At 39.7% G+C, this 14084-nt stretch overlaps 1 protein-coding gene across 3 annotated transcripts in view; it reads right to left on the reverse strand.

Annotated features, from left to right (window-relative positions):
- Window positions 1-14084, reverse strand: part of pknox2 (pbx/knotted 1 homeobox 2) — a 118163-nt gene that overhangs the window by 48942 nt on the left and 55137 nt on the right. For all 3 annotated transcript variants that reach the window (XM_051401594.1, XM_051401590.1, XM_051401589.1), the window contains exon 3: window positions 3508-3614. In XM_051401594.1, the coding sequence (XP_051257554.1) occupies window positions 3508-3594 (87 nt within the window). In that variant the 5' untranslated portion in view covers window positions 3595-3614. The remainder of the gene's footprint in view (window positions 1-3507; window positions 3615-14084) is intronic.

Here is a 14084-nt window from a genome sequence, read left to right on the forward strand (position 1 = left end):
ATAGTAGAGCTGAGGCTTATGGGAATGCCATTAGTTTTGCAGGTGTTTGATCATAAAGCACATTAGTCAGGGCACCATGAATGTCTGTACCAAAGTCCATACCAATCTGTCTAATAGTTGTTTGATATTTGATATTTCAGTCTGGACCAAAATGGTGGACCAATGGACAGATCGACTGATAGAGCTTTACCACTAGCATCACTGAAAACAAGTTTCAGGTTTGAACAAATCAGAACAGGAAAATAAAGATGAAACAAAAAAAAAAAAAGAATCAATTAAAAAAAAAGTGTTTTAATGTATTTATGTAAGTTACAATTATGTAAAATAAATTTACCGAAAAGACCCAACCAACCAATAATTTGCTTTTAATTAGCTTTAGCATGGGCTTGCTTTTGCTGACGTTTGTGTCACTTACTGTAAACCTGCTCCCCAAACTTCCCCATTTGAATATCACATGACCAAAATAACAGGTTTATCAATTAATTACTTCTATTTCTTGTCATGAACACTCAGCTGCTTGTGAGATTTAAGTAATTTTTTAATCACTTTTCAAAAGCAGTAAGGTGCAACACACATCTGACAGCGACAGACTACAAATGAGTATGTAGCTGGAATTAATCATTGTTGCTTGACAGGTCAGCAGCCCTGTAATGAAGCTGTTAAGCAAAAATGAATAAGATAGGATAGATTCAGTAATTGAACAAGCCATGCTCAGGTCATATATAGATTCCTGTTAAATGATAAATATTCAATTTAGCAGCTAAACAGCGTGTTCACAACTTGCCATACTGCTGAAGCATACATATTCCTTTGCTGTGAACCACCACAGCACTGATGCTGGTTCAACAGGGAATCATTAGAGAATCTTTTAACCTTTTTTGATGTTATTTGTGCTGTAGGCTGGGCAGGAGAGTGACATGCTTTGCAAACACAATCCGTTGTCTCCTTTATCCTTTACCCCACTTTCCTCTCTCATGCCTTCTCTCTGAGGAAATGAGTCTAACAACCCCCCACCCCCCCTCCCACTTTTTCTTGAGTCGGGTTGGGATGGGAGGAAGCTTCAAGTCTTAATCCCAGCACCAAATGGGAAATAAATTAGCTTCTTCACACTTAACTAGCTCTCATTTGCATTTGCCGAGCGCGCAGACTGCAGCTCGGGAGCTCTCCCCTGGCACTAATCCTCCGGGCGAAAGCAGACAGAGGTGGTGTGGACAAGGAGGAGGGTTAGGCACTCGGGTGAACCTGCTCCACCTCCACCTCCACGGGATGGTCCGCAGTGTTAGACAAAGCTGGAGTCCAGCCACAGTTGGGCTGCGTTAATTACGCTGACCTGTTGGTGTTGTGTTGAACACCGCAGGCTGGGGCTTGACGTCTTATTCTACACTTTGACATGCAGGATGTATCTTATACTCATGTTTTAATTATAAAATGCAATTCAACCTCATGATCATCATTTTAATTAATTCCTATAGAGACTTACATTATGTTTGATGCTCTTACTGTATCACTATATCATTCTTGTATTATTGCTATAATACATACATACTTGTATTGTATTTGTAGCGGTCACATACTGTTTATAGTGACCTTTCAGGATCTTTAACCCATATCCCTGCAGTCACTTTTACTTTAAAGGTTCAGTGTGTAACATGAGGATCTATTGTCAGAAATGGTATGTTTTCATTAGTCTATAATCACCTGAATATAAGAATCGTTGTGATTTCATAACCTTATGATGAGACTTTTTTTATCTACAGATGCCTTTACATGGAGTCCGCCATGTTGAATTGCCAGGTTTCTACAGTAGCCCAGAATGGAAAAACCAAACACTGGCTCTAGATAGGGGCGTTGGCGTTTTATTGCGCGTTTCTCGGCCACCACTGTTTTTCCTTTGTGCTAGGAAGAGGAGGGTGGGGGAGTAGCTATTTGCAACTAGATGCCACTAAATCCTACAAACTGAACCTTTAATGTTCTCTATAGTGACAGCATTGTAACTTAACCCTAATGTTTGGAGTCCTGGGGGTCCATATATTTAATATAGTTTTATCCCTTTGGCTCTTTGTAACTTTAGTTTTATGGGAATTGCTTATAAACATGATTTTGAACTGATGACTCATTACTTCTGTTTGGGGTCTCAGAGAGTCCAGCTGTAAAACATGGTTATATATATATGGATGTTACATATGCTCTGTCTCTGCGGTTAACACCACTGTCTCCTAGAAATTATATTTATAACTAATTTGCAACAGCAAATACGTTTTCAGAGAAATGTACAGACTGCATTATGTTTACTATGAACACAATAAGGATGCCAAAATAGCCCTTCTTGCACACGATAAAGTTGTAGTGACTGTAGCATTATTCAAAAGTCAGCAGTGACGTAACAATTTTTATTAACAAGTGAACAGAAATCCCAATTTTTCCCCAACTTTTACTGCTTTGGTTGCAGATGCAAACCCCAGACTGTGGTGTGACAATCTGTATGCCCACCATCCACCCTAACCACCTCCTATCCACACACATAAATATAGTGCTTCAAAAAACTGAACATAATCCATTGTCACCAAAACATAATTATGAAAACTTGAATTCACTTTAATGATACACAAATATAATTTCTAGGAGGAAGGGATGGATTAACAGTAGTGTCTGTTGTTTTTATATAAGTTTTGTAACATAAGAGTTTGTCCATAAGAGCTTCAACACTGAGTGAGACCTCTCTAGAGTGAGCCCAAACATTAGTGACATCATTATGTAAGATGACATACTATATGTTGTATTTTTCTGTCAGTGAATTAATTTTTGGCAAAAAAAAAAAAAGATAAAGTAGTTAATAAATAGGCTATATAACCTATTAAACATAAAATATTTCCTGTTTGTGTGATAATAATGCCATGCCCATTTCTATGTGTTGTCACTTTCATCAAATGTGCCAGCTCAGTTTGTGTGTTACGTCCATACATTTCTACAAATTGAGTTTTAGCTCAGAAGATAAGCAAAAAGATATTTAAAGAAAGAAAATTGTCAACAAAACCCTATGGGTTAACTGTAACAGTTTTGCTATCACTGTAGTATTATTTTAATAGCACCATAGAGTCTTACCGTTCACTGTACATGCAATTTTATATCTCCCATAAAATATATTATTTGCTTGATACTAATTATCATGAGATTACTAGTTGAACTGAAGTCATTAACTTAATGGTTTCTTGCACAACAAAAAGTAATTTGAAAACTTTGTTTTACAACTTGAAGTACTGCCATAGCATTTAAATAATCATGAGTAAATAAGCAGCAATTTGAATTAAAGTTACAAGGCAAAAGCACTGTAAATCATTTATTCACCTTAAACTAATCAGCTGTCAGCAGATAATGATAATAATAATAATTCTGATTGGTGCACAGAAACTCTTTCCAAACTGACAAAAATGTATCCAAAGAATCCAAACTATCGAACTTTGACATAATATAATGTATTTGTGAAGGAATTCTGATGAAACCTCTGACCTGTTGGCTCTCCTGGTACGATGGTGGAGGAACGCTCTGGGTGGCCATCATTGTCACTGCAGGTGCTGGGGACACATGTTGCATCATGGGATAGCTTCACATTGAGACTGGGGGAAAAGACACAGAAATGAAAACAAAGAGAGAAACATAAATCCAGTGTGAGCAGTGATTGTAAATTCTATTACAGCCACCAGGTGCTGCTATGATTAAATAATAGGAGATGAGATTCTCACACAGCAGCTCACTCTTCCCTTTCACACTTCTTTTTCCCTGTCTCCGTTTACTGATTTATTTATTTCTTTGCTCTGTCTGCCGTCAGTCCCATTGCACAGAGCTGACTGAACAGCCGGCATTATGTATTAATACTGAGTGATCTAACAATGCTACCAAGCAGAAAGGAACCAAAAGCAACACAGACTCAATCATGGAAGGCTTTACAAAAATACTTAACATACCAGCAGGTTCATAATGACACCGCAAACAAACCCGACTACTTGTTTACCAATTACAGACAGCTATGCTTGTTTACTAATTACAGTACAGCTGGCTTTAAAGCAACGCATCGCGGTGGAGTCACCTTGGTCGTCTCTATGTGTTGGCTGCTGGTTGTTGTTGTTGCGCTGTTACCAAGCCAATCAAGAGGGCTAATTAGGGCTCTTGTTGGTGGGCTAATTGCTATTGGCCGGGACCCCACAGGGCTGAGGGCTGTACCCTGTGGAACACCGCTGTAACCGTCACCCCCACCCCCACTGAAGGAGCTAATTGGTTCAGGGTTCCATTACACACACACACACACACACACACACACACACACACACACACACACACACACACACACACACACACACACACACACACACACACACACACACACACACACACACACACACACACACACACACACACACACACACACACACACAGACCCCCTACCATCACCCCAACTTACTATAGGCAAGCACAGCAGGTGCTCCATCCTGAAGCTACATATAACCTATGTGTATACGCTGCATGAAAATGTCCTCTAAATTAACTATTTGACCTGAGGGGGGAAAAGGGTGTTTTGATAAATGTGAGGGTAAACTTAATGAAACGGTTTTATCAAACTGAGCTGCTTTGAACCATTATAAAACATAAAAGTTCACTGCGGTGCTTTAAACACTGATGCGGACCATCAAATCAACAGTTCTTCAAAGATCAACTGTTTACAGGATACCTTGAGCCACCGGACTTATTGGAAAAAAGCCTTCTAATGCCACATACAGCCTTGTGTGGTCATGAAAGGCAAGCAGCAATTACAGTGGGCTGGCACACTTGGGCTGAATGGTATTGACCTGGAGGAAAACGCTTGATTATAAGCTGGTGAAATGGAACTGGAACATCTGAGCAAAATCTCTGCAGTGGTTGCAACATCCATTCAGAGCGAAACGCCTCAGGAAATAAAAATGTGCAATAAATCCACCTGAGCCACCAAAGCTGAGGATTTGTAGGATGTGACTCAGAGTGAGTTGAGAGGTCATGGCCTGGTGAAAATTTAATAGTCAAATAATCTTTACAAGAATGCCATCTAAGGATCTTACTATAAAAGAAATATCATACATTGATATCATGCTAAATGAACATATACATATATATATATATATATACATATATATATATATATATATATATACATATATATATATATATATATATATATATACACATATATATATATATATATACATACATACATATATATACATATATATATATATATATACATACATACATATATATACATATATATATATATATATATACATATATATACATATATATAAATATATATACATATATATATATACATATATATAAATATATATACATATATATATATACATATATATAAATATATATACATATATATATATATACATATATATAACTCTACTAAAACTATAAATGAACACTATTGCAGCAGTATTACACTATAGGCCTATAGCAGCACTATAAACCCCCTGCTGTACTACTATAGTCTTACACATCTCTGTGTCGAGCCCTGCACTTTATACGTTTTCAAGTTCCTGCAGCCAGACGGGAAGTGATCCCTCTCTTCAGAATCAGGACAATGCATGACAGACTTTCCCCACCAGTGAGCTCATCCCCCACTGAGACCCAGTCCCTGGCAATGTCTCAGAATGGAAAAGACAAGACAACTGGCTGGGACCCTCTTCGATTTGAGTGGCATCCGAATCCGCCAACGCTGCCAACATTTTGACGTTAAATGCTGGTTTAGTTCCATTGACAAGCTCTAATTTGAGGTTTTAGCTGCAAATCTGCATGTTCTATCATATCATACTGCGCTTGTGTGTGCATGAGTGTGTGTGTGTTCAGTGCAGTCTTATATGAGCATGACTGTTTGCACTGCGTGTGTTCACACTTGTTTGTGAGCCATGTGCATGTCTCTGGGAGTCATTTTGTGTACTGATTGCGTCTTCTGGTTTCTGTTCTCATTCCAACTGGTATCAGCTGAAAGGCATCTTCTCTGTTATCAGCCCTCATTTTAATTGCAAATGCAGCGAGCGTGTTAGTGATTAAATGGAAAATTGCACATTAATTGATGAGACCGAAGATAAAGCAATTCCAATTACTGCACAGTATTTTAGGCGGCCTCTCAAGTTTCGCCATCCCTCGAAGGAACGAGCCACCAAACGCCAAATTTGAGCAGGCAATCGTGCATCCATAAATATACACACACACACACACACACACACACACACACACACACACACACACACACATAATATGTGCAGAAACACATATTATACTATGGCTGCTGAAGCCTGAATGTATGTACACGAACAATGCAAAAACACCAACAAACAAGACATTTTATTTCAACAATGAAATTAAACACACACAAAAACACTTCATGAGACTTAAAGTACCAATCTCTTCCAAAAAAAGGAGACAATAACCGCCTGGCAACTGCTCTCTCTAAACTCACCAAAGGTGCACAGTTACACAATAAGTTGTAAAATTCATTTTTAGGACAAATGACATGTTTATTCCTCAACAAAGGCCTTTGAATTATTACAGAGTTCATAATGCATATCAATTGAAAAGTGCCTGTAGTCGCAATCAAAATTCAAAAGCAAAGCATAAAATGGAAAAATGAGAAGTAGGCATAAAATTATTCCAACAAACATCAAAGGGTCTTGCAAATTTGGATTGGAGGCAGCCGTACTCTTTCATCGGATTCTATGCAGTAAGAAACACTTCTATTCAGCATTCAATTTTCCAACAATTCTGGGGCACAGAAAGGGCCTCTGCTGTATTGATGTAAGGTTAGTCAGTGGCATAGCTGCAGTTTCACCCCGTTTACCACCGGCATTGAAATGAAAATCCATATCTGGTCACATATGATGTGATCACTGCCTCTGGCCTCCACACTTCAACCGTGTCCAAAGCTTTTTCTTGTCTGCTTTGGTTTGAAGGTGAATTTATTGTACAGTGTTGAACTTCTATTAAATGCGGAATGGAAGGCTTCCTGCTACAAAGCAAAGTGATAAAAAGAAAACTGATCCTCCTTGAGATTTAAACACAGAAAGTGGTGTCACAGAGAACTTTTCTTGCACTCCAGACTGTGACCTGGCAGGAGCTTTGCACCGGTTCATTAAAAGCAGACTTGACAAAAAGATGTCTTTCTCATGTTGAATTATCAACACTTCACTCTCTGCAAAATCAGACTAATGAAGCAGTGATAGAGGTGACAGGGCTGACAGAGACACACAGGCAGATTCTATCCTCACATAAAACTGAAAATAACCACATTGGTGAGTTGACTGTTTGATGCAACAGAGTCTGTGATGTTCTGATTTTAGCACTCTTGAGCACAACTCACTATCCTACATAAATATCCTACTAATCCTACTAAATCCTACTAAATTAAGGATGGATGATTACTGGAGTGGAGGGGTCTAGACAACAGTCATGCTAGCAGCTCCATCAATGTGTTTCCAACAAATTAGCTCAGATTTTTTAATCAGTTCCGTTAAAGATTCTTGGTGCTATTTAGCGAACCAGACCGTGTTTCCACCAGTTTTGAGCAAAACCATTGTAATCAAAGATGTGTCATCAAAAGAGGTATATATTATATATATCGCTGATATCAAACCAAGAAAATCAATGTACAATTCTATTTTATTCTATTGGAAATTCAGGCATATGTTAACAGCAGGATGCTTGAAAATTATAGTACAGCATTTGTAACTAACTTTTGCTCCACTCAAAATTCACAAGAGCACTAACATTGTTCTGTGACAGCCACACTGACAAGGCTGCCTGCAAATGTGTCACGTTTTATTTATCAGCTTTGTGAGCACAGACATCAGTCGATGCCGATTATCTCAAAATGCCGAATAATCTTCCGATTAATCGGCCGATTAATCAACCATAAACCAAAGTACTGAAAGTGTCAAAGTTTGACCTGAAGATGGAGTGAGATGAAAATTTTAGCACTCAGCTAATTTCTTACATTTCATCCTGAGAAGGAGATGAATGTGTTTTGAATAAGCATTCATAGCTAATCTGAACCCTGTGAATTCTCATTTCATTTGACTCTCATTAAAGTTCCAACAACTAGACCTTCAAAAAATCATGTTGATATTTATGTGTACATTTATTTACTTCACTTAGTATTGATTACCAACCAGCTCTTCTTAGGGCATGCAAAATTCTCAAATGCTGTTTTCAACAAACTAGTAAAAGCAACTCAAAATAACACAAGAGACAGCCCACTGAGTTTTATAAGCCACAGAAATGCTTAGAAAAAATAATGAAAAAATTTCAAAAGGGCAGTGTGCAATTCTGAAAAAAATATAGCCCAATTCCCATGATGCCAATTTCTTAAAAACCAGAACAACAACAGAGCAAAGGCTTGTCTGACTTAATTAGTGATCAATTGGATCCGCTTCTAGAATCCCGAAGCTTTCCATAAATAATATCTTGCGCATATTCATGAAAACAGAGGCAGTGTATCACAGTTTTACACTCAAGGCTAGATTCAAATCCACCATGACCGATGCAGCACTTTAACCCAGTCCAAAACCTGATCTGAAATCACATGTACATGCATGTCGGAGAGAGCTGGCCTTTCTGTGGATGGAAGGAGCTGAGGAGCTGCCATCTGCACATCCTTCCATCAAAATCTCATTTAATCTATCCTGTTTGAGTTTGTTGCTTAAGAGGTTGACCTGCAAATGCAATGAATAACATTTGGAAGTGGCTATGTCACCTTGGTCAGATATTATGCATCTTGATGCCGCGCATGAGAGGAAGATGAATAAATAAATCAGGTGTTTTTGAATATGAGTAGGATCTAATCATCGCCTTATTGTCAGGCCTGATTTACAATGCAAACACCAGGAGGCAAGGCCTTGATGGCGTTGAGGAAAATGGTGGAGGGAAGGGTGGAATGGTAATGAGATTGGGGCAGGGGAAGGGGGTGGGGGCTGTGTACACATTTGCAGTCGGACCCAACACAGAAAGCAGAAAACACACAGATCAGAGCGCAAACATCCCACACACACGTGGGAATGGGCATGCATGCAAACATAGGCATGTATATTAATGCACAAATGCCAACATTAGACACAGACATAGCAAAGCTTCAAACCAGTGTCATCCTGAGGGCAATATCACACTCACTATCTAGCCCTAACACAGAAGCACACATACATCCCAACACACACAGTCATGTGCATACACAGCCGGAGGCGAAGATGGTCTCACCAGTGGTCTTAGGGCTACAAATCCCCCCCAGGCTAAAGCGAGCTCCACACATACTGCAGTCAGGACCCAGTCCACACTCCCAGACCACCTCATTAACCTGAGCCAGTAGCCCTCCCTCCACCCAGTCTCGCAACACCCTGCTCCTCACCAGCCCACACTTACAATTCATACCAGTATCATTTATTCATTTCGCTCTTGTTGATTGGACTCATCCTCGCCCACAAGCCGGATAAGGCATGGATTTGAAGCTTGGTGAAGGACGTTTCAACATTGTTGTGGACATTGTTAACTCTGGGTTCAGCGAGATCACGGCAAAAGTGGCGAAGCGCAGCAGACTGATGTAGGCAGTTTTTGTAGAGGTTTCGTCTGGAGGGTTGTAGGAGAGAAGTTGGTATGTGATTTCATATCTCTGCAGCATTCTGGAAGTTCTTCACTGTTACCTTGTTGCAAACAGTGCAGTGAGGGACACAAGGCAAGATGTCCTTGTTGAAATAAAACACACAAAGACCTCTGTCTGTCTGTTCACTGCTTGGCTGACCATGTTCTAATTTTGATGTAAATCAAGTCACAGAAACTTGATTCATGCAACTCATCCACAAGCACTGAAAAGGTTTGCACAGAATAAACATAATGTTGTGTTGCTTGCTGCTAATGAATCTCGACCAACTTGCGGTTGATTAATTCAGTGATAATAAGCTGTAAACAAATTGGAATCGTCAGAATTTGTTATGGTCTTGCAGGGTTAGGCAAGCCTAACTGCACTGGATAGTTTGTTACACAGAACCCTCTGGAAAGTCATTGTAGGATACTGTTTGGAAAAAGGCGGGCACTTTCAAAAAATACTTGGAAAGTGATTCATTCTGTCTATCCCAGTCTATCCAAGGCAAACTTTATCAATCAGGTCAACAAACCATCGTAAAACTGTTACTGGGAGAAGAGCGAAAACATCTTCAGTGTCGTTCTTTGCTCTTCTTTCAATGAAGAAATACCCTCCAGTTCTGATAGAACAGATGCTAGCAGCATCTAAACTAACGTCTTTAGCAGTCTCCATTGTTTTTTTTAAGCAAAGTCACTTCTCACACATGTCGCCACACACAGGTAGCATCAAACCACACCTGTAGCTCATGCTGTAGCTGCCAGTAGTTCCTCAAAGGATGCTGACTGGTCCGAACTACTGTGGTTCCAACACAAGTGCATGTATTCTCGAGTGATTTCCAGATGCAAATCCAGCTGTCTCGCAAGGTTAACTGCACCCTAAAGCAGAGAGGATACTGAAAAATATTTTTACTTTCTACTTTATTTTTACTATTTTTTAATCAAATCAATCAGTTACATCATCCTTGTCAACACAATGCTTCTTTCATGAAGAACATTGGATCCTTTGGCGTTGTCCTCTTCTCACTCACTGAGGGTTCCTCTGACTCGTCCTTATCAATTTCCAATGACATTTTATGCTTGAATTTAAATCTATAACCTTTCCAGTTTATTCTTTCATACTGAACTTCTTAATGAACGCCCTTCACATATTCAAATATGCCCCACAGCCATAATGAAGACACAAGGATTTCCCTTGGGTATGGCAGTTTGCAAGATTCATTGCTTTCTTTCTAACTGCTGACAATGGCGTCAGTGCTCCAATCTGACTGCAATTCTTGTTTTCTTTGTGTTTATGCAAATGTTTGTTTGGATATTACAGATTCTGGTTTGATTGTGTTCCTTCCTGCTTTTAAAAATCAGATTAGAGTCTCAAGTAAAAGGGATAGTGGTAAAACTACAGTACAGTGGACATTTTTTGTAATTCCCCAAGGACAGGTGGTTTGCATGCAAATAACCTTATTAGCATAGCTAAAAGCCCTTATTATAATGAGGTGAGTTTTTTTCTGAAGAGGCTAAACATATAAGACAAAGATTAAAGGAATATTCAGGCTGCAGGTAAATGATTGTACCATCTTTAATCATCTGTATCAAGAGGTACCTGATTTTTAACCTTTTTTTATACCAACTAAAAATAAGTGTGCAAGAAAGAAAGAAAATATATCCCAAGCTGCATCCTACTAGCTATAGCACAGGCACTGGATTGGATAAGGTAAAATCAAAGTGAACACAGACAATAGAGTGACTAAACATGTGAATTATAGTACTGCTTATCAGATGGATATAGAAAATGAATGTGTAAGTTTCAAAGCAAAAATTACATCAATGCATACAAGATTGACGATATGATTGATTGCTGTGCCACATAATTAATGACTAATATAATTAGAACAGAGATCCCCTTTACTGTAAAGTAAAATGCTAAAACATCTGAGTGAGCACTTATTAATGTGAAACCAGCTTCCTATTGGCTCCAGCTCAACTATGCCAGCGTGGAGGTTTGCCTCCTCCCAGTAGGCTGCGGCACACTCCTCAATCCAATCCTCCTACATAAAAAATGATAATAAGAACATGGACATGCTCCGCTACATATACGACGCACACATGGCAAACACGGCACGTGGCGACCAAATGGTTGTCGGACCTGCTTCAGTGAACTTATTTTTGTTTCTCCTCTGTCGTGGATAAATTTACACAAACTGGCGCTGCATCATTTCCTAAAACAAACACACACACATTCACACAGGCACATGAACACACATACTCCTGGGAAGCGGGTGGGTGGGGTGGGTAGAGAGTGCCAACATTGCACTCCCCTCCACCAACAAAAATAGCACTGCAACAGCGTGCAAAAGGCTCAGAGAACCACGGATGAAATGATGTTTATTAGAACGTGCATCAAGCCATTTTCATGAAAGTGATATTCAGTACATTTCTCATTGTCAAAAAATCCAATGAAAAGACTAATGTTGAATGTATCCTATTAACAACTATTGTGTTTGTATAAAGCCTGATATATCTTCTTCCTCTGTGCCATAGAGCTCAACTTTTGTCCAAAAAACTATTAAAAACACAACAATGAGCCACACTGTTGCACTGGCTAACATGTTCCTTTATTAGGATGAACATGGGCCTTGTAGTTTATATTGACTCAGTCCCACATACACTGTTCTGCTGCTGCAAATCCTCAGTAGCACATCAAATCAGCAGCTGATAGTCCCCAACAAATGAGCATTTCCTCCTGTTTGAGTATGTTTGGTAAAAAACTACAATACTCGAACAATTTGGGAAATGACTGAGACTCATTTACCAAGACTACAGGCTTGAATATACTCCCAATGTACAAGGACAGCTGCGAACACCGTGGCCACGTAATAGTTGCGTTTATAATTTTTTAGTCCACTTGTAGGATGTGTACCCCACAGTGCAGTGGCCGCAGACAGTCTGTGCAGTCACAACAACTGTCCGCACAGAGCCTATGGGCACACCCTCTGATGATGACTCGGACCCTAGCAGACCCTCTCGTACTAACGGATATGAAGGGTGCCCAAACTTTTTCCCTTGGAGGGGCCAAAACTTGGCAGACCACTGGCAAATATCTGCATCTGTATTGTCAAAGGTCCAGTGTGTAGGATTTAGTGGCATCAAGCGGTGAAGTTGCAGATTGCAATTAAATGACACCCACTCGCAAATGAGAACGGCCTGTGAATTTTTTTTAAATCGCTATAAACATCTGGTGGACCAAATTACTCTATTTTGGTCAGCCCTGGTCTATAGCCAGCTCTGTGAGGCTGTGCTAATGCTAACATGTTGATGTTTAGTGGGAAATGCTTACCATCTTAGAATGCTAACATTGATATTTACCACTAAATACAAACTACAACTGAGGATGATGTAATCAACCAAAGTTTGGGGAAAATTTTAATTTTTGACCAAAATCAGTTGGATTCATCCTGCGAGGAACACTTGCCTTTGTTTTGTGCCAGTCAAACAGAGCTGAAACTAAAACTATATATCCACAACCAGATTTCCAATGGGGGCGACAACCACAGGAAGTATTGATGCTTTCTCATCATGAGACTTGTAGACAATAAGACAAAATATTAAATATTGCCAGCCTTATCCTTCAAGGTTGGAGTGAATGGTAGGTCATATGAGACAATCTGGCAGGTCTCCTTCACATCCTCTTCCCGATGATAAGACAATTTGTCATCAGCACATTTGGGATGTGCCGCCTCATTAATTATGTCTTGATTAACTGTGTCACCACTCCCTTCTACTAAAATAAAACACGAAGATTATGAGCAGAGAGGAGAAGTGAACTGAGGTTATATTCAAGCCCTCCTGTTCTCTCAGCTGAAGAGATTCACGGGTGTTTTAGCTTGAAATATGTACATATACGTGTGTACCTTGTGATCCACTCAGCTGTGTTCAGCCAACTCCAAGAATAGCAGCTAAGGCATTTTGATGTTGAGAGGTGGTGCAGGGCCGAGTGTCTGCGTCCTGCGGTCGACACACGCACACACGCACACACACACACACACACACACACACACACACACACACACACAGGAGGAGCATTTCCTCTGCTAAGCTGATAACCATCAGAACACTGAAGGTAGAAAAATTCAAGCTGAAATTGGAACAGCCGAGCTCATGGAGAGGAAATATAATCTACAAGAGTTTCCTGCTGAATCACCACCCCACCACCCCCACCACTTCAGTCGTCCTCTTCCTCCGCTGTCATGTTTGCTGGCACATACATTGTGCAGCTTATCTTCCGTTGCATCTGCGAGGTTCCTTTTTTTAAAAGGATACCTCCTTATCACAGCGAGTGAGTGCCATCCATGTCACTCCGGAACAACTTTAGCTGCCGGCAGGGTAACGTGACTGACAAGTGAATGGCACAGGATGCAGGGTGACTTATT

Source organism: Dicentrarchus labrax, unplaced genomic scaffold (genome assembly GCF_905237075.1).
Source record: "Dicentrarchus labrax unplaced genomic scaffold, dlabrax2021, whole genome shotgun sequence".
NCBI lineage: Eukaryota > Metazoa > Chordata > Actinopteri > Moronidae > Dicentrarchus > Dicentrarchus labrax.